The following is a 24,921-nucleotide window of genomic DNA, read 5'->3' as shown; positions in this document are numbered from 1 at the left end:
TGCAGTCACCATCTGCAGTGATTTTGGAGCCCCCAGAAATAAAGTCTGTCACTGTTTCCACTGTCTCCCCATCTATTTCCCATCAGGTGATAGGACTGGATGCCATGATCTTAGTTTTCTGAATGTTAAGCTTTAAGCTAACTTTTTCACTCTCCTCTTTCACTTTCATAAAGAGGCTTTTTAGTTCTTCTTCACTTTCTGCTGTAAGGGTGTTGTCATCTGCATATCAGATGTTATTGATATTTCTCCCAGCAATCTTGATTCCACCTTGTGCTTCCTCCAGCCCAGCCTTTCTCATGATGTACCCTGCATATAAGTTAAATAAGCAGGGTGACAATATACAGCCTTGACATACTCCTTTCCATATATGGAACCAGTCTGTTGTTCCATGTCCAGTTCTAGCTGTTGCTTCCTGATCTGCATACAGGTTTCTCAAGAGTCAGGTCAGGTGGTCTGGTATTCCCATCTCTTTCAGAATTTTCCACAGTTTATTGTGATCCACACAGTCAAAGTCTTTGACATAGTCAACAAAACAGAAATAGATGATTTTCTGGAACTCCCTTGCTTTTTCTGTGATCCACCAGATGTTGGCAATATGATCTCTGGTTCCTCTGCCTTTTCTAAATCCATCTTGAACATATGGAAGTTCACAGTTCACATATTGCTGAAGCCTGGCTTGGAGAATTTTAAGCATTACTTTACTAGCGTGTGAGATGAGTGCAATTGTGCGGTAGTTTGAGCGTTCTTTGGGTTTGCCTTTCTTAGGGATTGGAATGAAAACGGACCTTTTCCAGTCCTGTGGCCACTGCTGAGTTTTCCAAATTTGCTGGCATATTGAGTGCAGCACTTTAACAGCATCATCTTTCAGGATTTGAAATAGCTCAACTGGAATGCCATCACCTCCACTAGCTTTGTTCGTAGTGATGGCCCACTAGACTTCACATTCAAGGATGTCTCGCTCTAGGCGAGTGATCACACCGTCATGATTATCTGGGTCATGAAGACCTTTTTTGTACAGTTCTTTTGTGTATTATTGCTACCTCTTCTTAATATCTTCTGCTTCTGTTAGGTCCCTACCATTTCTGTCCTTTTTTGAGCCCATCTTTGCATGAAATATTCCCTTGGTATCTCTAATTTTCTTGAAGAGATCTCTAGTCTTTCCCATTCTATTGTTTTCCTCTATTTCTTTGCATTGATCACGGAAGAAGGCTTTCTTATCTCTCCTAGCTATTCTTAGGAACTCTAAATTCAAATGGGTATATATTTCCTTTTCCCTTTTGATTTTCGCTTCCCTTTTTTTCCACAACTATTTGTAATGCCTCCTCAGACAGCCATTTTGCTTTTTTGCATTTCTTTTTCTGGGCATGGTTGATTCTTGTCTTCTGTACAATGTCATGATCAGGCACTCTGTCTATCAAAACAACAGAAATATATGATGCCATGCAAAAATATGACTGCTTACTTAACATTGAGATATTTTTGTATATGCATTTTATATTCATAATTTTAAAGTATAAAAAAGCTTATTTATATGTTTATATATTCATTGTATATGTTCAAAAAGCTATAGCAAGAATAGCTAGCATTGATTACTTCTGGGGAGTTGGCAAAGAGGTAGGAATAAAGAGAGAAAATGTATTTACATCTCTCTGTGCTGTTTTTCTCTTTTTTTTCGTCATACAATTGCTTATTTTTATTTTCTTTCATTTTGGAGTGTGCCCTAGGACTCACTTTGGCTTATAGGGGAAAGTCAGCCTTTTTGGTTTGTGTAACTACCTTATTTTACAGATTAGGAATTGTCAGTAAAATGACATAACTTACTCAGGCACATGCTGTAGCAGAAGCTATTTGTAAAAGTAAATCCTCTAGATGCGTACAGTACTTTTTCTCTCCCCTACACCTGTTCAGTTACATTGCTTATTCTTATGAAATATAGTCACAAAACCATCCGTCATTCCAAATGTTCCAAGGATGTTTCCAAGTACAAGATTCAGAACAGAGATGGAAAGCTTCTCATAATACAATATTTGCTGCTATAATTCTTAAAAAATGCAATCACATTTTCATGAATGAAATCAGATGCAAATGTATAAGCAGTTGGAACTGAAACATAAGTATGTATTCAGAGACCATGAATAGCTTCTTTTCCCCCTCTAGACAGTTTAACAATGCAACCTTTTCAGTTCTCAGAGGAGGAGTGGCTGAGATTCCTGCTTAATCTTTAGGTAGCAACTTCCATTAAGGTCAGTTTGGTCCCTGCCCAGAGTTTTATGCAGGAATTCTGTGTTATACAGTGACTGTAGGGGAGCAAGGGTGATGAAACAATTTCATATAGACCTAGGAACTATCTGAATGGGCCTGCTGCTTGGGATTTGTGTTGTGAAACTCTTCAGTCCCTATGATGCCAATGGTTTTCATTGGATCTTAACATTTTGGAGTCATAAGGAACATTAGGGATTACCTAATCCAAATACTTTAATTTATATACAGAATAATTGAGGTTCAGAAATGGAAAGGAGTTTCCTAAGGCCATGGGTTTAGTTATTTTTGTTTGTTTCATGTTTTAGAAGGTACATATTTGCATTTTCCAGCTTTAGGGTAGCAACTAAACAGGAGGTTCACCTGGTTTTCATGGATTAATTTACTTGCAGGGTCTGAAAGTGTGGTTTCTGAACATCAGTATCAGTATTATCTAGGAGTTTATTAGGAATGCAAATACTCAACCAGAAATGCTGAGGTTGGGGTCCAGAAAGTTGTATTTTACCAAGCCTTTCCAGTGATTCTGATACATGCCCTAACTTGAGAATTTTCATTATTTATAGATTATCATTTGTTATAAATCTGCTGTAGCCAAACTCTATCCTAACTATATTCAATGTATATTATCTCATTTAATTCCACCATGGAGGTAAGATAATCTCTAAACTCTGAAGTTACCCCTTATTTTCTTCTGCAATCTTCTTCCACCTGGCTCATCTGCTCTCTGCCATTGCTGCCCTAATACTACTTCTGGGCTCCAAATATTTGCATGTGACTGAATCTTAGATACTTGGACTCTAGTTTCATCTCTTGCTGTGTGATTTGGAGTAATTCCCTTCTCCTCTCTGGACTTCAAATTATTTGCATATAAAAAGAGAGTGCTGGGCCCATCGTTGACACCATTACCACATTTTTACTTCCACACTTGGAAAGGCCCTAATAGCTTTCATTTGCCCTTAATTAAATTGAAGTTACTGTTTTCCATGAATGGGGAGTCTTTGTTCTAAGTTTAATCTCCCATGTGTGATTAAGGACATTTAAGGCTGAGACAGTCATGGAAGGCCTTCACCTGAAGCTAGGAATAATATTTTTATTGGGTATTTTTATCATGGTTGAGTGCCAGTTCAGACTATGGTGGGAAGCATTGGGATGAGTTTGACAGAAGAAATAATGTGGCTTTTAAACAATTTTACTTGGTCAGATTTTTAGTGGCAAGGGGTAAAGTGTTGGAAAATTATGATATTCTTTTATTCCCTAACCCACTGGCAGTGTGTCAGGGGCTCTTTGAGGAGGTGAATCCACCTAGCTTTCTCAAGGAAGTGAATTGAGACTTGAATTTGATACTTAAGTCATTGTGATGTCCGAATGGTCAAAAAAGTATGTACTATATGTAGTAGAAAGTATGTTTGTCTTGAAGTAGAGTAGTTTTGATTTAAATTCTCAACTCTGTCATTTGCTAGCTGTGTACTTCTGAGAAAGGACTTAACCTCTCTGTTTCAGTGTTCTCTTTTGTAAAATAGGGCTAATAACATGTGCTTTGGCTATTTCCAGGAAAGACATGAGACAGTATGTGCTAAAGTGTCTGGAACATGATAAAGGCTTGATAAATGTTTATTGTTGAAGTCCACCTAGAATGTAGCCAGCAGTTACTCAAGTTAATTGGCATTGATTTTAGTGTTGGAAACAGCACTTCAGAGAAAGAGCTAGATGATTTCTATTCTATCATTAGGGCCATTCCTTTGGATATCCCAGAATTCCCTGGAAAAAATGTAGTTATTTCTGGAAAAGCTCTGACCAAGCAAAACCTGAGAGAAGAGGTTGGAATATATTAAAACAGAGAACATAATTTTCTGGGCAAGGGACACAAGGGAGATGCCTGCTTAAAAGGTGATATTATTATACCTTACACCCAAACACCTCCTGGATTCCTTTGTCTGCCTTAGTCCAGATGCCAACACTTGTGAACTGACCTGTGGGTTAGTGAAGACTGGGGTTTCAAGAAAACTCTAATTTTAGGCATTATCATTTATTATATATTTCTACTGGCCAAATTCTACACTAGGTGCTTCATCTATTATCTCATTTAATACTTCTAATGAGGTATGGAATTATTATTTCATTTTTTTTAATTATTTCATTTTTTTAGGTTGAGATAAATTGCCTTTATGAAGTTCACCCAGCTAGTAAGTGGTAGACCTAGAACTGGAACCCAAATCTGTCAAACTCCATCTTCCTAGCTTGGCCACTTTAGAAGCCTTTGAGTCACAAATCCAAGTGGCTCGAGAGCAGCTTCTCCCTTCATTTAAGTGGTCATTTGCCCGGGTCACTATAGAATTCATTTTCTCTGCCTTTTTCTATCTCTTTCTACTTTTATTCTCTTGGGGATTAGGCTGTGACTTATTGAGATGGATCTGGTCCCAAGTTTTCTGCTTCCCTGAGCAATACATAGAAAGTTTGGACCCAAAAACACTGCTTCTACTTTAGCCCTCAGCTAAGTAATCAAAGAAGTATAACTTGCCTTACAGCAAAATAGCATGTGTGAAAACGATTACCTATTCATCAGATTGACTTTCTACTGAGTGTTTTTTAATTACAACTCTGAGCGCTGTCTATCCAGGTTCATTAATAGCTTTTTTTTTTTTTATCATGTGACATAGATGTGTGCTGTGTGCTAAGTGGCCTCAGTTGTGTCTGACTCTTTGTGACACTTTGGACTGTAGCCTGCCAGGCTCCTCTGTCCAAGGGATTCTCCAGGCAAGAAAACTGGAGGGGGTTGCTGTGCCCTCCTCCAGGGGATCTTCCTGACCCAGGGATCAAACTCTTATCTCTTTTGTCTCCTGCATTGAAAGACAGGTTCTTTACCACTAGCACCACCTTGGAAGCCCATGGCATAGATATCTGCTTACATCTGGAAAAAAATTAGGAGGAATCACTGACTAAAGACACTCACCAAACATTTGACACAATAAGGATACACATCATGTCATGTAATCGTTTCTTCTGATGACGGGAAAGTGAAGGGGAAGATAGCTCTTGCCCAAAGTCATATACGAAGCATCCAGATCCCCAACTTTTAGCCCGATAGGTTCTCTACTGTTACAATGGTACTTAATATACATTTACTGATCATTTTAGAATTGGCTGATGGATGAGTTAGGTAGGTCTTTCTGGTATCCCAAAAGCAAATCATGTAGGAAATAGTATAGCATTGAGAAAAATTTAAAAGCACACAAGTCCCTAACTAGGTCTGATGTTTAGCTGGTTATACCAATATGATTATACCAGTTATGTTACATAATTGTCCATGCTCATTGGTTAGTGTCTATGACATATTAATTGTAAAATATTTTGAATGTCAGTTCTTCTTATAAGTGCTAAGCAGATATTGTAATTGAGGAAGGTAGATCATGTGAGTATTTTCAAATTGAAATTCATTAAGGCAAATGACCTTTAAGTGTACCATGATCACAGTGAATTTTAGCTAATACCAAAGTTTTGAGATTGTATTTATTTCCGTTTAAGCAGCTACCAACTATTTAGAAAATTAAAAAAGAACATTCTAGAGCAATGCTAACAAGTAGAAATGTAATGTGAGCATGTGAGTACTTTTTAATTGAAATTTTTACTGAGATAGTTATGGAGCTTAAGTACAAGTAGAAATGTGGTGTAGTATTTGCCTAGTTACCCTCTAACTTTTTAGAAAACTAGTATAGTACCATGATCAGCATATTGACATTGATTCAATTCACCAATAGTTTTCAGAAGTTTCTGATTTAATTTGTGTGTGTGTATGAGTGTACTTAGTTCGTGTATGAGTGTACTTAGTTCTATACAGATTTATTACATGTGTATGTTTGTGTATCTACCACTACAATCAAGGTACTGAACAGTTCTACCTCTGAAAGGGTTCCTTCTGTTGCCCTTTTATAGCCACACCTTCTTACCTCCTAACCACCACCCCCAACCCTTGGAAACCACTAATTACTTCTTCATCTCTATAATTATGTTATTTTAAAAATGTTACATAGCATACAATTTGTGACCTTTGGGATACCATTTTTTAAAACAGCCTAATCCCTATAGATTCATTCAAGTTATTGCCTTTTTCAGTAGCTCAATCCTTTTTATTGCTGACTGGTATACCATAGTATGGGTGTACCACAGTGTGTTTAACCATTCACATGATTAAGAGCGTGTAGTCTGTTTTCATCATGTGGTTATTACAAATAAGGCTGTTGTGAATATAAGTTTCCATTTTTCTGGAATTGCCCAAGAATATAATTGGTGGATTGTATGATAAGTGTTTGCTTGTTTAATTTTCTGGAAAACTCTTTTCCAGCATGGCTGTATAATTTTGCCTTTCCAATGTCAATGTACAAATGATCAAGTTTCTCTGTATCTTTGCAGCATTTGATGTTGTCATTTCCTCTTTGCCATTCTGATGGATGTGTTTTTTTTTTAAATTAATTTATTTATTTTACTTTACAACACTGTATTGGTTTTGCCATACATTGACTTGAATCCGTCATGGGTGTACATGTGTTCCCCATCCTGAACCCCCCTCCCACCTCCCTCCCCATCCCATCCCTCTGGGTCATTCCAGTGCACCAGCCCTGAGCATCCTACATCATGCATTGAACCTGGACTGGCGATTCGTTTCATATATGATAATTTACATGTTTCAATGCCATTCTCCCATATCATCCCACCCTCGCCCTCTCCCACAGAGTCCAAAAGACTGTTCAAAACATCTGTGTCTCTCTTGCTGTCTTGCATATAGATGTGGTTTTAATTTAATTTTGCTTGTGACTGAACAAATTTCCATGTGTTTACTTGTCATTTGTATATCTGTATATCTTCTTTATTTTTTGTTTATGCCTTTTGCCTATTTTCTAATTGTGTGTGGTTTTTTTTTTTTTTTTTTTGCTGTTGAGTGTTGAGAGTTTTTTATATACTATAATTAGTTTGCTCGATATGCCTTTTGCAAATATTGGAGTGGCCAAAAGTTTATTCGGATTTTCCCATAAGATCTTATGAACTTTTTGCCAACCCAATACTTTCTCCAAGTCTATACTGATCTTTCCATCCTCTTACCATGAGCTTTCACAGAGGAAAAGTTTTAAATTTTGATGAGATCCAATTTGTCAAGTTTTCCTTTTATATAGTGTGCTTTTGCTTTCAACTCTAAGAATTATTTGCCTGGCCCCATACCCTGGAAATTTTCTCTTACAAATTTTTCTAAAAGTTTTATAGTTTTATGTGTTATATTTAAACCTATGTTTTGTTTTGAAATCTTTTTTCTAAAAGGGGTACTTTTCTACCTTCATATATGTCCAACTGCTCCGGTGCCAATTCAATCTGTCCAAAATTTCCAATTCTTTCAAAAATTCATTGGGCATACTTGTATAGGTCTCTTTCTGGGTCCTCTATTCTGTTCCATTGATCTTTATATCTATCCCTCCATCAATACTATACTATCTTGATTATGGTAGACATATGGTAAGACAATATCAGATAGAGTGATTTCTTGTTATGTAGTTGTCACTATTGTTTCAGCTATTCTAGGTCTTGTGAATTTTCTTTTTTAAAATATTTTATTTATTTATTTTAACTGGAGGATAATTACTTTACAATATTGTGATTGTTTTTTGCCATGCGACAGCATGAATCAGCCATAAATATACATGTATCACCCCCACCCTAAATTCCCCTCCAACCTTCCTCCCCACCCTATCTCGCTAGCTTGACCCAGAGCAATGGCTTTGGGTGCTCTTCTTCATGCATTGAACTTGCACTGGTCATCTATTTTATGTATGGTAATGTGTATGTTTCAATGCTATTCTCTCAAACCATGTAAATTTTAGAATAGGCCTTCTTATGTCTCCAAAAATCCTTGCTGGAGTTTTTACAGAATTATGTTAAGCCTGTAGATCAGTTTGGAGAGGACTGATGTCTTTACTATGTTGAGTTTTATAATTCATGAACATGGTATATAGCTTTATTTGTTTAAACATTCTTTGATTTATTTAACCAGCATTTTGTAATTTTTCAGCATACAGCCTCTTGTGTAGATTTTGTTAAGGGTATATTTAAATATTCAATGTTCTATGGAGTGATTTTAAATGGTATTGTGTTTTACATTGCAGTTTCTACCTGGTCACTGTTAAGTATATAAGAATATTACCAATTTTTGTGTGTTGATCTTATATCTTGTGACCTTGCTGAACTCACTTGTTAGTGCTGGAAATGTTCCATAGGTTCTCTGGGGCTTTCTTTGTAGACAATCATGTCTGCAACTAGAGACAGTTTTATTTTTTCTCTTCCAAGTTGTATACTTTTAATTTATTTCCCTTGCCTTATTGCAGTGGGTAGAACTTCCAGTATTGTGTCAAATAAGAGTGATGAAAGTGGATGTTCTCTCCTTTTTCTTGATCTTAGAAGAGAAGCATTCAGCCTTTTACCATTAAGTATGATGTCACCTAGTAAGGAATCCACCTGTAATGCAGGAGACCTGGTTTGATTCCAGGGTTGGGAAGATTCTCTGGAAAAGGGATAGGCTTCCCACTCCAGTATTCTTGGGCTTCCCTGGTGGCTCAGATGGTAAAGAATACACCTGCAATGCGGGAGACCTGAGTTGATCCCTGGGTTGCGAAGATCCTTTGGAGGAGGGCATGGCAACCCACTCCGGTGTTCTTGCCTGGAGAATCTTCATGGACAGAAGAGCCTAGCTGGCTACAGTCCATGTGGTCCCAAAGAGTTGGACATGACTCAGCAACTAAGCATTCACAGCACATTATGTCACCTGTAGCGGTTCTTTTTTATTTTTTACTTCTCTGTAGGGTGAGTAGAATAAAGATATTCTTTATTCATTTTTTTTTCAAAGAACACACCTTTTTTTTCATTTATTTTTATTAGTTGGAAGCTAATTACTTTACAATATTGTAGGGGTTTTTGCCATACATTGACATGAATCAGCCATGGATTTACATGTGTTCCCCATCCCGATCCCCCCTCCTGCCTCCCTCCCCATCCCATCCCTCTGGGTCTTCCCAGTGTACCAGCCCTGAGCAGCCCAGGTTGGATGCATGAGACAAGTGCTCAAGATATTCTTTATTAAGTTGAGGAAGTTTTTGTCTATTCCTAATTTTCCAAAAATTTTTTATCATGAATAGGTGTCACATATGTGAAGTAAAATTTTCTAAAAGTCCCATAAAATTTTTAAAGTAGTATTAAGTTTAATATAGTATATCCAAAGTATTATTATTTTGGTATATGCTACTCCTGCTGCTGTTTAGTCACTAAGTCATGTCTGACTCTTTGTGACCCCATGAACTATATAGCCTGCCAGGCTCCTCTGTCTATGGGATTTCTGAAGCAAGAATACTGGAGTTGGTTGCTATTTCCTTATCAATTTTTGGTATATAATCAATATAAAATTATTAATGAGATATTTTACCTCCTTTGTGTACTCAACCTTAGAAACCTGGTTTGTATTTTACACTCACAGAACATATTAATTCAGACTAGCCAGTTGTGGCTAGTTGCTACTATATTAGACAGCGTGGGTCTAAAATGGTGAAATCTCAAGATGGAAGCAGTTCAATATATTTTAACCACAGAATCTGAGTTGATCTGTTTGTTTTTCTCTCTTCAATCTTTATTAAGATCCCATAGTGAACAGGATGGCATAGTCCATCTGAACATTGTGAGTTCTCAAACCAAACCAGTAGTACAGTATAAAAATTTTTATGCTTTTTAAAAAAAGTATAGTTGAACATGTAGATTGTTTTAGTCTGATATAAGGGAATCAATAAATATAGAAATTATAGCCATATTTTGTCCAGTTTTGTCACTAATATAGCTAGAGCTCGTGGATTAAGTATATGAGCATGAACTAAAATTGTAGGATATCAGTGGAGTGGGTGGGATGACAAAATCTAAAATTATAGACCTCTCGGCAAACAGCTGTATAATTTTGGATAAATCCCTTGACCTTCTCAGTCCTCAGTTAACCCATATGGAAAATTAAGGCCCTAAGGACCCTTCCAATTCTAAGACTATAACAAAGTTCTTTGATCAAACTTCTTTGATCATGCATTCTATCAATAAATATACTTGAGGACTCTAATATATGCCAGGCACCTGCATACAGACAAACATTATTATTTACTCTCTCTTGGAGCTTATACTCTAGTGAGAGAGATAAAATTAAACAAATAATTACAAAACTAAGTTCAGTGATGAAACTGCTACAGGGTGAAAAATTCAAAGTCATTTAACCTACTGGGCAGAGGGAGGAGATCAGGAAAAGATTTCCTGACATTTAAGCAGAACATATTAGCTTTTTATCCCATTGTTAAATTAACTTATGCTGAAAGCTAAAATGTCAGCATAAATTTAAGCATATTAGTGGTGATATTCTCACTGCCTGTAAAGTAAACATGGTACTCAGAGACAGAAGACTTTTCTCTTTGTGGACAGAAATTATATAATGTTAATAATGGTAAAATTATTCTGAGGAAAGCAACCAGAATGTTCGTTGCCAGGTTTTGAAATATAACAAGTAACAGTCAAAGAGACTGGGATTTTTTTTTTTTTTTAATCTGGAGATGGGTTGGGTTTCGGTGGAATGATGGAAAGGTAAGCTTAATAAGATAGATGAAATGTTGTCACAGGGCAATGGCAGCAATTTTGTTCTGTGAGGTCCCAAGGAGGGAGCTATAGAAAGAAAGATATCAGCAAAATCTAAGAATAGTCAAAGGGGTCCATAGTTAGGGTACAGAGGTTGGGGGAATTGAATTTGATGATCTTCATAGTTCCTTTGAACTTTGAAATTGCAGTAAATTCAATATCATTTAGGGAGATGTAAAACCAATGAAATCCATTAGGTTATTTTCTTTAATTTTGAAAATGGAACATTGACAAAATTTGGACATTGAGTAGGAAAAAACCTGGGAGGTAGAATTTTAAGTCAATAACTCAGAGAAAGCCTGGAAACTATCTAAAAACTCAGGATACATAAGGCTAGAGATCAAAAATACCAAGAACTTGGAAAAATGCAAACAACCACAGCATAACTACCTGGTCAAATCAAAGAGGCTATTGCAGGGAGAGAGGGCATCTCTTAAAGACTAGAAAGAAGGTCCTAATTTGGAGAAGAGGGAAGCACACAACTTGTAGGGTTTGAGGGGGTAGGAATTTCCAGGAATCCAGAATGGGATAGGAGTGTGACCAGGGAGACTTCCAGATGAGGCAGAGAATTTAGAGGTTTGGAGATCTGTTTCAGAGTGGGAGAGATGGATGCATGTCTCTGTCTTTCATTTTATCATTCTAATTTTTACTGTTTTACCGCTCCCCAGTCCTGGCATCTCCACAATCAAGTATCTCTCTTTCATTTGCAAAGTGTATTATTATTTTTACACTTATTTTAAGAAAACTTCATTTCATTTTTTATACTTAAGTAACAGAGGAATTGATTAAACCTTTGTCCACTACTCTTCAAAAATCTTGAATTATTAAAGGTAGTTTTGACTTGTGTGTTGATTCTTGATTGAATTTCCCCCCTTTTAAGTCAATAGCACTTGATAGAAAAAAGGTTATGTTTTTAGTGCTACTGCCAGGCTGTGCTTATAGTTGGTGGATTTAAGAATGGGAAAGGCAGATAATCAAAGATCTGTTTCTCTGGTCTAGTTACAGTTGTGGTGTCCATTGCCTTCCTAGTTCCTAAAATGAGAAGGTTGTCTAGGAAATCAGAGTATCTGCTTTGGCATGATAGTAGGGATAAAAAGGTGTTTGAAGAAGAACACCAAGAAACTCTTTGCTTGACTGAAATGAAAAGAGTGGATTGTCAAGTGAATACTTTAAGGACCTGCAATAGTCCTATTGAAGATTTATTCCAAACCTAAGAGGAATCATTCTTGACTCCTTCCCCCAACCCAGCTCCCTCCCTAGTGGCACCCTGAATCTGAGTTGCTTCTTTATTTAAGACTTCATATGAACCATCCACTTTTATAATTAAGAGTTAATGAAAAAAATAAAGAAGCTAGTATCAACAAATATTATCAACAAATCTATTAGAGGAATATCTTACATACTCTTCTTATAAAATAGCAAGATGATGGATATCAATTATTAAATTATGAGTAGACATCAACATTCAAAAAACTAAGATCATGGCATCAGGACCCTTCACTTCATGGCAAATAGATGGGGAAACAAATGAAACAGTGACAGACTTTCTTTTCTTGGGCTCCAAAATCACTGCAGATGGTGACTGCAGCCATGAAATTAAAAGACACTTGCACCTTGGAAGAAAAGCTATGACCAATCTAGACAGCTTATTAAAAAGCAGAGACATTACTTTGGCAACAAATGTCCATATAGTCAAAGCTATGGTTTTTCTAATAGTCATGTATGGATGTGAGAGTAGGACCTTAAAGAAGGCGGAGCACTGAAGAATTGATATTTTCAACTGTGGTGTTGGAGGAGACTCTTGAGAGTCCCTTCGACTATAAGGAGATGAAACCACTCAATCCTAAAGGAAATCAATCTTGAATATTCATTGGAAGGACTAATGCTGAAACTGAAGCTCCAATACTTTGGCTACCTGATGCAAAGAGCCGACCCATTGGAAGAGACCCTGATACTGGGAAAGATTGAAGGCAGGAGGAGAAGGGGGTGACAGAGGATGAGATGGTTGGATGGCATCACCGACTCAATGGACATGAGTTTGAGCAAGCTTTGGGAGATGGTGGACAGGGATGCCTGGCGTGCTGCAGTCCATGGGGTCGCAAAGAGTCAGACACAACTGAGTGACTGAACAACAACAACAGACATTCTCTAATTTATTTATCAAATCTCTTCCTGGTATGCCTGGTATTTCACTGATAAATGGCTCACCCAGATGTTGGCAGCTTGTAGTATATTAGAGAGTAAGTCCCATCATTTGAGATTTCCCTACTTGATTTGTTTTTTTAGCAATTCATTCTTAAGGGAAAATAATGAGCAACTAGTATTGGGCTTGCTACTGCCAGTTTTGGGCACTTGTAGGCCCTCCAGGTCAAATGGAGGCCATTGTATACCATCCAGCTGATGACAAGAAGGAATGAGAGCTATTCTGTGCTTTCTAGCTGTTTCAGGAGGCAGAAATTTGTAATTTTTTTTTTTTTGGTAGCAAACTTTTATTGAAATCTTACATAACTCAAGCTTTATAAAAAGCCAACATAATTGAAAATTGGGTTCTCCCTCTAAAGCCTTAAGTATTCAAAGCCTGAAACGGTTAATTTAAAATCAAGCAAACAAATATAACAATAACAAAACCCCTCCAGCAGATCCTGCTGAAATACTTAAAAATATCTAAATGAGCTTAATCTTTACAAAAGTTATTTTAGCTCAAAAGCTATAAAATCAAAGTTATCTTAATTCTACAAAGAAGGGAGAGGACCTTTGACTTCATGCCATTTCTTTAGAACATCATCTTTTCCATCAAATTTGGCTACAAATCCAATTTCTGTGTGCCCGTTTTGGGAGGTTTCTTCTTGCAGAAGAGGCCAAGTAGAAACATGAAAGAGTAACTGACTAAGCAAGTAGGAAAGTGTTCTGTAATAGTGTGCAAAGAATGGAGAGTTCTGGGTTAATCTCTGGAACTTGATCTGGGTCGTGACCTTGACTTGGAAAGAGATCTAGAATGGGATCTTGAAGCTCTTTTTGGTGCAAGGGACACAGAACGGGCCTTTGAGGGTGGAGCAGGTAGGGGTGAATTGGAACGGGATTGGCTCCTTGATCTAGATTTGGACTTTATATCACCTTTACCATTTTCTTTGGGGGAACGAGATCGAGAACAAGACCTACTTCGAGATTTCTCATACTCATCCTTTGATCTGCTCCGAGAGCACGAACGGGAGCCCCAATCGGACTTGGGTTTAGATTTGTTTTTTGATCTAGATTTCCTGCCTTTGGAACAGACCGTGACCGACCTTTGCTCTGAGACCTGGATCGGGAGCGACTTTTTGAGATACTTTGAGATCTACTGTGGCTGCTCCTACGACTTCTACTTCGTGACCGTCTTCTAGATCGTGACCATCCAGTTTATCCAAAGCACGCTTCATGTCAGAGTAGGAGCGAAACTCAATGTCACCTTCATTTGTGCGTTCTTTGTGAGCATCTGCATAGGTTACTTCACCTGCTTGTCTCATGAAATCCTTTAAATCTTGCCAACTGCAACGACTAGAAAGATTTTCTACAATAAGTCTGAATTCTGTGCGTACAGGTGGTCCATATTTGTCTCTCCCAGAGGATCTCCGACTGCTCTATCCACCTCCACCACTGCGGCTTCCGTAGCTGTAGCCGTCGCGATCCCGGCGCGGGCCGCGGGCGTGCTCCACGATCACGCGCTCGCCGCGCAGCTCCTTGCCATTCAGCTCGTAAACGGCGTCGTTGGCGTCGGGGGAGTCCTGTAATTTTTTTTGAAGCCTTAGCATATCATCCCTGGTGAAGTGAGGAAACATACTTCTCGGTAAGTATAAAATGACCCAATTCAAATTTGGCATCATTGTACTTGAGTTAAGATGCATAAAAACAATTTCTTTATTACCATCTCTCAATTAAGAAATGTATTATCCCTTGCCTTCCAATTATAAAAGATAATCTCATATTTGGATGATAATTTATAGATTCCAAGATATTCTCACTTTTTTGGGCTTTATTTGGTATTCTCATAAGCCCCATGAGGGAGGTCTAAATCATCATTTTGTAAATGGGGAAATAGATTCAGAGAGATTAAGGAAATTGAGATTTAACAGTTGTAAAAAGACAAAGCTGAAGTTTATTAAAACCCAAGTATATTGGCTGCAAACCTGGTGTTCTTTTGAGGTATTGATCTTCTCTGTCAAGGGCAAAGAAACTTACTGAAATAGACAAGTCACACAATAAGTAAATGGCAAAGCTAGCATACTCAAATTTTCAAATTTAACCCAAGATAAGGACTTGAACATTGGCACTTTATCAGGGAGATGAGAAGCAGGAGTAAGGGAGCAGGGAGTACAAGACAGTATATCTAAAGAATTTTTCTTAAAAAATCAACTTTTGAATTCATTGATTTTTTTTCTATTATTTTTCTGTACTTTGTTCCATTAGTTTCTGCTCTAAATGTCATTATTTCCTTCCTTTTGCCTTATTTGGGTTTAGTTTGTGGAGTTTTCTTGTTTGTTTCTTAAGGTAGAAGGTTGAGTTACTGATTTGAGGTCTTTCTTCTTTTTCTTCCATTAAAGATTATTACTAGGTATTGAATATAGTTCCCTGTGCTATATAATAGGTCCATATTAGCTTTCTTCTTTATTAAAATCTGTCTTCATGATGATAAATTTCCCTCCACTGGTTTTTATGCATCCCATAAGTTTTATTATGTTTTCCTTTTCATTCATCTCAAGGGGTTTTCTCATTTCCCTTGTGATTTCTTCTTCTAACCATTGGTTATTTAGAAACATTTAATTTTCACATACTTAGGAATTTCTCTAATATTCTTCTGTTATTGATTTCTAATTTTATTCCATTAAGAGAACAAACTTTGTAAGATTTCAATCCTTTTAAATATGTTGATGGCTATTTTATGGCCCATTCTGAAGAATATTCCATGTTCACTTGAAATAAACATATTCTACTGTGGTTGGAATCAGTGTTGTAGAACTCTGTGATGTCTAGTGGTTTATAGTGTTGGGTAGTATGTTTTTTAGTTGCAGTTTTTAACAGTGTTTTCTCTTTAACTTGAAAAACCAATAAACAGGAAACAAATCGATAAAGCTTTAAAAAAGGCAGGAAACTACTAGCCAAAGCAACATGTAAAATGAAAATGAAAAAATATTTCCAACTTGCTTTCATATAATAAAATTCTTTTTCTTTTTAAATTCAGTTCTTGTGAAAAATAGCGTTTAGTAAATTACAAACATTAAGAATAATTCTGCTTAACTTCTTATTCAATTAATTAATCATATTGTTGAATATAGTTAAATTGACACCATATACATTAGTAAAATTTAAAAGAAAAATACATTAAAGTGGAAAACAGAAGATATGCATTTTAGATCTGGCTCTGTCACTAACTTGCTCTATGGCCTTCATGGAGAATCTGATTTCTCTGGACAGCAGTGTCTGTATCAGTAAATATGGACTATTCCATCTCTAGTATTCTTTCTATGGGTATGAAAAAGCATGAGATTTGAGACTGAGAATTGAGTTTCTTTTAGAACTTCACCAGTTTCTCCAAGTGACTTTTTCCTCTTTAAGACTTGGTTATTGAACCTATAAAATGGGTATAATAATACACACCTTACTAGGTATTTGCTAAGTTTAAATGAGATTTCATAGGTAAAGTAGCTAGCACAGAGTGTGGTGAACAGTAGATGCTTGCTTGTTAAATGTTTACTTTTCTTTATGAGTAATAAAAAAATTAATAGTAGTGATAATACTGATAGTTGCTATGCATGTCTGTACTCTTTTAAATGATAATCAGAGTTTTCATATCTCATAGAGAGGAAAAATATTAATTCTTATGTAATTTTGGTAATTTTTATAGGCTAGAAAGTGTGAGGTAATGATGGAAACTTTCTAGAGTACAAAATACAAAAGAAAGTGTCAAGCTGATGTACCTTTTAATTTTTAATTTATTCTTTGTGCAAAACTATATCCCTTTGGAATTAGGCAGCTTTTAGAGCAATGATAACACTCTAACTTACATCTGGGCTTGCAATCTTGATATTTATTATCTCATTTCATTCTAATTCAGTATCTGATACATAGTAGAATTTAATCATAGAGCTATTGAATAACTAAATTCCTCTTGCAATATTTTACTAAGTAAGGCAGCAAAGATAACATCATCACAATTTTTCTATGAAGCAACTGAACCTCAAAAGAGAGGCTAATTAACTTACCCAGTGCCACAGGGCAAGTTATAAATTAAATCTGATATTTAGATATCCTGACTACTCCTCTGCTCCTCACTTAGCCTCATCATATGTGCAAATTAAAGTTTCTTAGCCCTTGCCTGTCTATGCATTCTCCATATATAAAACAATATGTTTATTGTTTTAAAAAGGCTTTCACAAAGTTATTAAATTAGTGTGAAGAATATTTCTGATCTGCCTTTCTTCTCCATATGGAAAGGCAGTGAGGAAAAAGGCTTATTATTACAAACTATTAATGATTAATTATGTGTGAGTATTTCGTTATTTAGGTTTCCAACAGGTTAGCAGAAAGAAAAAAGTCCAGAAAGAGAGGAAACCTGGAGAGAAGACAGAGAGTAACAGAAAGTGGCTGGGACCACCAATTTCTGGTGCTTTCCATGTCAGGCTTCTTATTTTCTACATTTTATTTTAGCTTAATTATTTCAAAACTTTTGGAGCATAATAACATTTCCCACTAAATATTGTTAATTCTTAAGTGTTATTTTATTTTGCCTTGTCCCTAATTGATCTCTCCCACATTGCTTCAAATACATGCTCAATTTTACAATGGAAGGCAGTGTTGTAAAAGTAGAAGTTGAAATATGGAAATTCCCTTCAGCATTCACCTTTTTAGTGCCTTTAATATTGACTTTCAGCTTTATTTTCTTCCAATAATCAAAAGAGTTTCACTAGTAATGCAGCTGGTTCACTTGTTGTCTATTATGTGGTATCTGCGGTATAACTGACAGGAAAAAAGCAATGTGAAAAGGCTAAGAAAAACAGTGAGCTCAGCTGTAGAGTTTCAGACATTCTGTTCTGTGTGGTTGTAAAATTTCATGCTTTCTTTTTCTCATGTGAATTCTATGTTACCAGATATCCTGTACACACATGACTATCCTGTGTTTCTCTCCCATATCCCATTTTTCTGTCCCATATCCCATTTTAATCTGTATCAGAATATATAATGGTCCTCTCATTTGAGCCAAGTAAGACACTTTGTACTTGACTACCATTGGCATGTGTTACTTCTCCCCTCTCCGACTAACCTAGTTAGAACACATCCCACATTCTCCAAACTAAAAACACTTCATCAAACTTTCTCACGTATTAGAATCACTGTGAAGCAGATAATAAGTGAAATGAGAGTCTTATTAGTCATATTAAATGATGATAGCAATTGTTTCCTACAGACATCATGACTTACTCAGAGGCTGCTACAGTTTGACCTTTTAATTTTCAATTATTTTTTACTTAGAAATCATATAAATTGGAAATGTAAGTGATAGCAGTCACATGAGTTTTAATTTTAATTTTCTTTTGGTGTGTGCATAAATATTAACCTTGTTCTGACTTGTTTTCTCTAGGTTGAGCTAAGTAGATGAAGAAAAAGCTCAGACCAATTATGTTATAATTTAGTTGATATGCCCTAGGAAGGAAGTGGCATTTTAAATAGCATAATATTCTGGTAAATAGAGTGCTGGTACATAGGACAAGAATTATTATTCATATTTCAAATACTTTAATTACAATACCAAAAATTACTTAATGCAATATTTATATTAAACATAACTGAGTCTTGCTTTGATTGACAATATAGAGTGTCCAGCATGTAGAAAATACTTACTAGAGGTGCGTAAAATTGAAATTAAATTAGACCTGTGTTTTCATACAATGAAGGTCTTTGGGGTCATTATTCCAAACATAAGTTACTATAATACCATTTATTTATACAGCATTTTCAACTTTCTAATGTTTTTTAAATTTATTAATTAAAGTTTTGATTGAAATATAGTTGATTTACAATGTTGTGTTAGTGTCTGGTTTACAGCAAAGTGATTCATATACATACATTCATATTCTTTTCCATTATGGTTCATTATAGAATACTGAATATAGTTCTTTGTGATATATAGTTAGACCTTGTTGTTTATCTCATAATGCTTTTTAAACATGAGATATTTCATTTGATGCTTTCTCTAACTTTGTTGGGTAGGTAAAAGAAGTATTATATTCCTTATTTCATGAACAACATGGGTTGTATAGCTAGTAAGTGATGAAATTAAGAATTTATTCTTAATCTCCTGGCCCCTAGTGTTCTGACTCATATGTTGCTCTTGTAATTTAATATTTGATATCTAGTAATATGCTGAATATTGTACTATTAAAGTTTAAAATCATTTATCCTTAAAAAAGCTTTTAAAAACATAGCTTTTGAAATATACAGGTACTTTAAGAACTGGAGTAATATATTTGATTTGCATAATAAAATCTGCCATGCAGACAGTTGCAAATACCTGAATCACCTGGTCCAAAGTCTGGTACAACCCAAGTGCTCATTAAATAGTAGGTATTATTGTTGCCTTTATCAGCTTGGTGTATTCGGTGTGTTTGTTACCACATGTTTGATTTTATGCTAGCTGTCTGTGTGCTGTGTGCTCAGTTGCTTCAGTCATGTCCGCCTCTCTGCAACCTATGGACTGTAGCCTGCCAGGCTCCTCTATTCATGGGATTCTCCAGGCAAAAATACTGGAATTGGTTGCCATGCTCTTCTCCAGGGGATCTTTCCAACTCAGTAATCGAACCCATATCTCCGTCATCTCCTACATTGCAGGCAGGTTCTTTACCCACTGAGCCACCTGGGAAGCCATGTCTGATGCTTTTGCTAATTTTTTTCTCCTTCATCACATTGCAAACCTCTCATGTTATACTTTATAGACACTGTCCACAGTACCTAGCTCAGTCCTGGCCACATATTTGAGTTTTAACTACTGGGTTAGAACTGTAGCTTCTGGTGAAAAGAACACTGGATATGGAGTCAGGAGATCTAGATAGCAGTAAGTTATCTTGATTAAGTATCTTTCCTTTCTCTGAGCCTCCTCAACGCTTTCATTTGTAAAATTTAGGAAATAGACTTCTTGAGTCTTTTACAACTCACAAATTCTGTCATTATATGATTAGATAATGGATCTTTTTCCTGAAACAAAGAATTGTACTGTAGTCAAATAAGCCTCTAAAGCCAGATAGAAAAATGTAGAGCCCAAGTCAGTTGACAAGCCATCTCAGTTTTCCCGGAACTGTTCCTAGTTTTAACACGGCAAGTCCTGTGTCCCATGTATCCTCTCAGTCCTGATAGCCTCAGGTATTTTGGCAAATGGTGTTTTTTCCTTTATAGTGGCTTTAAGTATTTTTGTCTTGAATTCTACATTGATAGATAGTGCTTGATTTTGGTGGTAGAGATAAGCAATTGAGTGAAGAAAAAAAATAAGAAGAACCCATGATATATAAATGAGCACCCTTCTCTGGTTAGTGGTAATTCAATGTCATTGAATCAGTCACTTTGGAGAACTTCTCTGTACAGGGCACTGTATTAGGCTATGCTATCAAATGTAGGCATGTAGAAGATTTCATCTCTTTGACCCAGGCTATCTGTGTGTGTTGTGGGGGTAGGTTGGGAGTTATAGGAGATACACCTAAAAATTGTCCCTATATACCTCAAGATGGTATATGATGATTAAATGTGTTAAACTATTCAGGGAAGGAAGTGGAGGCCAGTGAGAACTAGAAGAGGTAGAATTTAAGGTTTCAGAGGATTTGGATTGGTTATGGAAATGGCTATTCAGACAATCTAAGGGGTGGTACAAACACCGCTATATAGTGCACAGGTCCTACAGGTAAATAACTGTTCATGTGGGGCCAATGTCCATGAAAACAAATACCACTAGTTCAAAAAAGGAAGTTCTTCAAGAGATACAAAAGGGAAGTTTGTGATGATGAGGCATTTGGGGTGAGTTCAAGGGAACTGGGGAACCAGAACTACTATGAAATGGTCTCTTCAATTTTTCTTCTGAGTTTTCCTCTACTTTTTAGGATTATTTAACTTAGGTCTCTGCTGCCACAATCTTGTTTGTTTCTCACCACTGAATTATGGATATTCACATGCGATAGAGGAAAGGGCACAGGCTTCAAAAGCCAAAGAAGCCTCTACCAACTTATTAGCTTGTGACTTTGGATGAGTGAACTAGCTTTGCTGGAGCACTGTTTGCTCATTGATGAAACAGGAGCAAACATACCTACTTCACTGGGTTGTTCTAGAAATAAGGAAATAATTAATGTGTATAACATGCCAGACATTGTAGCTGGAAGATATTAGTGGCTCAATGAATGGTACATTCCTCACCTATCTCCTTCTAGGGTTATGATCATATATTTGTTTACTTGTCTAAGTAAGAGGCAAAATCTCCTTCAAATGGCCTCAGAAAGACTCACAAAGGAGTGTTCGAAATACAGAGGAAACATACTCTTCATATTTCTGGAAATCCCTGGAGACCTGGAGATTCAACTCCTTCTACCCACACTCCCAACCCTGTAGTTCATCTGTTTGTGTGATTTAAGTTGGGACATTAGCCCCTCTCAGGTCCATAAGAACACAAGTTCCTTTCCTTGACTTGACTCCGTCTATGTGTCATGCAAGCAGCCTGTCTAGCAGAGCAGATACAGTTGGCTACTAATGATCTGCAAGTGTTGAAAGCTGATTCCTTCCTCTCTGCTCCTGTGCACCAACAAAAACACATTAATAGGCGTAAACTCTAGGGCAAATTTCCCTGCTGCAGGGAATAAGATCTTGTCACTTTACCAGGAAAGCTTGGTTATTGAGGGATCTCATTATCTTCTCCAGGGCCTTTCTTTGTTTGGTTAATTTATGAAGTCCAAGAAGTGTGCTTTCAAAGCTGCTCAATGTCTCTGTCAGCATGCCCTTAATTTTGTAGGAATTTACCCTTCCTCTCACCCCTCCTCTCAGCAGCTCCTAACTCTCCTCTGAGTCCTTTTCGACCTCCTTCTAATTTTCCCCAAACCCTCTTCTAAAGTTTCCCTCTATCCCCTCTCTAATTCCTCCATTTCTCATCCAGTCTATCTCCACTCCAACCAGTCCCCTGCTCTCTCCATCTTCCTGTACCCCATCACTCACTGACATGTCACTACTCCTGGAATATTCAAGCTTTGAGACTTTTCATTTCCCTCCCTCCCTTCCTCCTTCCCTCTCTCCCTCCTAATTTACTTGTGTCTTATTCATTCACTCAGATAAACCAAGAAATAATTATAACACTAGTAGAATTTGCTGGTTTATTGGTTTTTTAAAAAATCACTTGCAAATTTATTTTCTTTATTGAAAAGATGTTGTGATAAAGAAACTCTTGATAAGGAAAAAATCAAGTCAATATAACAACTACATTTTTAGATGTTAGTTTCTATTATCTATTCTCATGAATATTGTTAGAATAAATTGTAATTAAAACAGCCCCACATTAATGCAGGGTTCAAAGAAGGGGGCATGTAGGGTTGGTGAAAAAAAATGCAACTCAAAGTTATCAGGTTCAGTTCACAATCCAAGAGGCAGGGTTGTTGTACAGGTAGCCTTAGTTCATTGCCAGAGATTCAGTGGAAGATTCTGGGAGCAGCAAATGCTGATGACAGCTGAGGTTACAGAAGATAGGTTTCTTGGAGCAGTCACTAGGATAAAGAATCTACCCAGCAATTATTTCATCATGATGTCTTCTATTCTACCTGTGCCTGAAGCAATTGTAGTGACAATAACGGGATGGAAAAGATATAGTGTGGGTACTCCACTCGATGTTAGAATCATGTGTTTCAAGCCAGTGGATTCCAAGAATCAGAGGGTACCTTGGCGCATGAATAATGTCAAACTGGAGCTCTTCAACATGGTTTCCAATTTTAACTTCAACAGGTGGTGTTTCCTTGGTTATGGGTCCATTAATCAATGTATGGCCATCTACAGTTTCCAGCATCAGAGGAAAGATGTTACTGCCAATGGGCAGCTTCTCTCGAAGAACCACAGAGTGGTCAGTGCTATTCCTGTAGGAGCCTGAATCCACCATAGCTTGCTCAAAGAACTGTCGTCTTCCCAGTCGTATTTCAACAGTAAACCATAGTGTACGAAATATGGATACTGGAAGTGAGGGGGATGCATATTTGTAGTTTGGCCCACCTGGGTTCCCCCTCACCACCAGGCCTCGATGTTTCCCACCTGCTGGGCATGATGAGGCTTGACAGGGCAATCTCTGGTGAAATGACTGGTATGTCCACAGTAGAGGCACACGTGGTCTTCACGGTGGTGGGCTCGTTCAGCTTCATTGAGGTGTTGGTGACAGCTTGAAGCCTGCACTGGCTGGTTTTCAGCTGGTAAACTCTTGAGTCCAGCTCTCTCCTCAAAGGGACTTGCATCTTGTGGACTTGGATCAGGTTTACCACTTAGCTTCTCTTCTAGGGAGATGTATTGGGTGATCAGATCAGATAGATTGGTAGCTGGGCTTGTGTGAGACAGTTCACTTCAGATAGAACTGGCAAGCCCTTCCTGAAATTGGATTCAGAGAGTGCTTGCACCCAAATTTTGTTCTTGAATAATGAGGTGGAAGTGGGTTGCATACTGGTGGATATGGTCCTCTCATTGGCAGAGCTTATGGATGTGGTGATTGGCATCTTCCATGTTTTCTGGATTGTCAAAAGTATCCTGAAGCACTTGTATGAAACTGTCAAATTGCTCCAGCAGGGGGCTTTGAATATCTACTAATGGCTGGAACCATTTTTCTTCTTTAGCTAAAAAGTAGTTGCCAACAAAGCTTACTAGAGCTGCTTTGGTGGGATACAGGCACCCTATGACTCTCATGGAACTCTTCAATTGAACCAGAAACTCAGGATCTTTGGGTATCCATACTGAAGGCTAAAGAACACTCAGGGGGAAAGTTTCAGCCTCTCACTCATTGGAAGACTGTGGAAACTCCGAAGCTGTTGTTGTTTTAGCAGCTGTTAGACTGTCCAGGGACTCCTTGGGTATTAAGAGTCCTAGGAATTCCTGGGCATCTTCAGGATCCTGGAGCTCCTGGGGAGCAGAAAACTCAAAGAATTCCAGGTATCTAGAGGTATCTTGGCATTTTGGTGCCTCCTGTAGCTCCTGGCCATTTGGGGGGTGCTGGGGCTCTAATTTCTGGGGCTCCTGGCCTGCTGGGGCATTCTGGGTATCTGAGGACTTCTGAGCCTCCTTGAATTCTGGGGGTTTATGGTCCTCCTGGGCCATTGGGAGCTTCTGAGGCTCCTTGGCCTCTGAGGGCTTTTGGGATCTCCAGGCTCCTAAAAGTTTGTAGATTATTGGAGGTGCTTGGGGATCTTGGGTTGTTGGGGGCTCCAGGGACCCTGGAGCTGCTAGGAGCTCCAAGGACTTCTGGGGCTCCTGGACTGCTGAGGTCTCCCAGGATTGAAGGTCCTGAGACTTTCTGGGCTTCTGGGACTCCTTGACATCTGGGTACTCTTGGGGTTCCAAGACTGCTAGAAAATCCAGGGGCTCTGGGGGGTCTCTGGGTCTCCTGGAGTGGTTCATCCTCCTTGGCTGCTTGGGGTTTCTGGAGTTCTGGGATGAGGAACTGCAAGGCAGCATTTTTCTCCATCAGCTGCTGCACTTGAGCCTGCAGAATTTCATTCTCTCATTTCAGAGCAATATTGGAGGCTACTAAGTCCTCCATCATCTTTTAAGGAAATGAGGTTGATTTGGCAGTTTGCTGCTGAGAGAGTAGGTGAGTGCTTGTGAGGTCTTTCTAAAAGCTCCTCACAGGCAGATATTAGGTTCTGTGAGCTTTCCAGAAAATGGGTATCTGTGTCCCACCAAGATTGATTAACAAGAGGTCAATGTGAGCCTCCGGAGCTCAGCAAAGGA

At 37.6% G+C, this 24,921-nt stretch overlaps 1 protein-coding gene and 1 pseudogene across 1 annotated transcript; both read right to left on the bottom strand.

Moving 5' to 3' along the window:
• Positions 1–13,414: 13,414 nt before the first annotated feature.
• LOC122690434 lies at positions 13,415–23,092 on the bottom strand (annotated as a pseudogene).
• Positions 22,643–24,733, bottom strand: RTL3 (retrotransposon Gag like 3). Its single transcript, XM_043897168.1, is given in 2 exon segments — positions 22,643–24,369; positions 24,371–24,733. Coding segments are annotated over 2 exon segments (1,518 nt in total). The 3' UTR covers positions 22,643–23,214.
• Between the last annotated feature and the right edge of the window lie 188 nt (positions 24,734–24,921).

The sequence above is a fragment of the Cervus elaphus genome, chromosome X (genome assembly GCF_910594005.1).
Source record: "Cervus elaphus chromosome X, mCerEla1.1, whole genome shotgun sequence".
Lineage (NCBI taxonomy): Eukaryota > Metazoa > Chordata > Mammalia > Artiodactyla > Cervidae > Cervus > Cervus elaphus.
The sequence above is the reverse complement of the archived record's forward strand: the minus strand, read 5'-3'. Positions and strand labels throughout refer to the sequence as shown.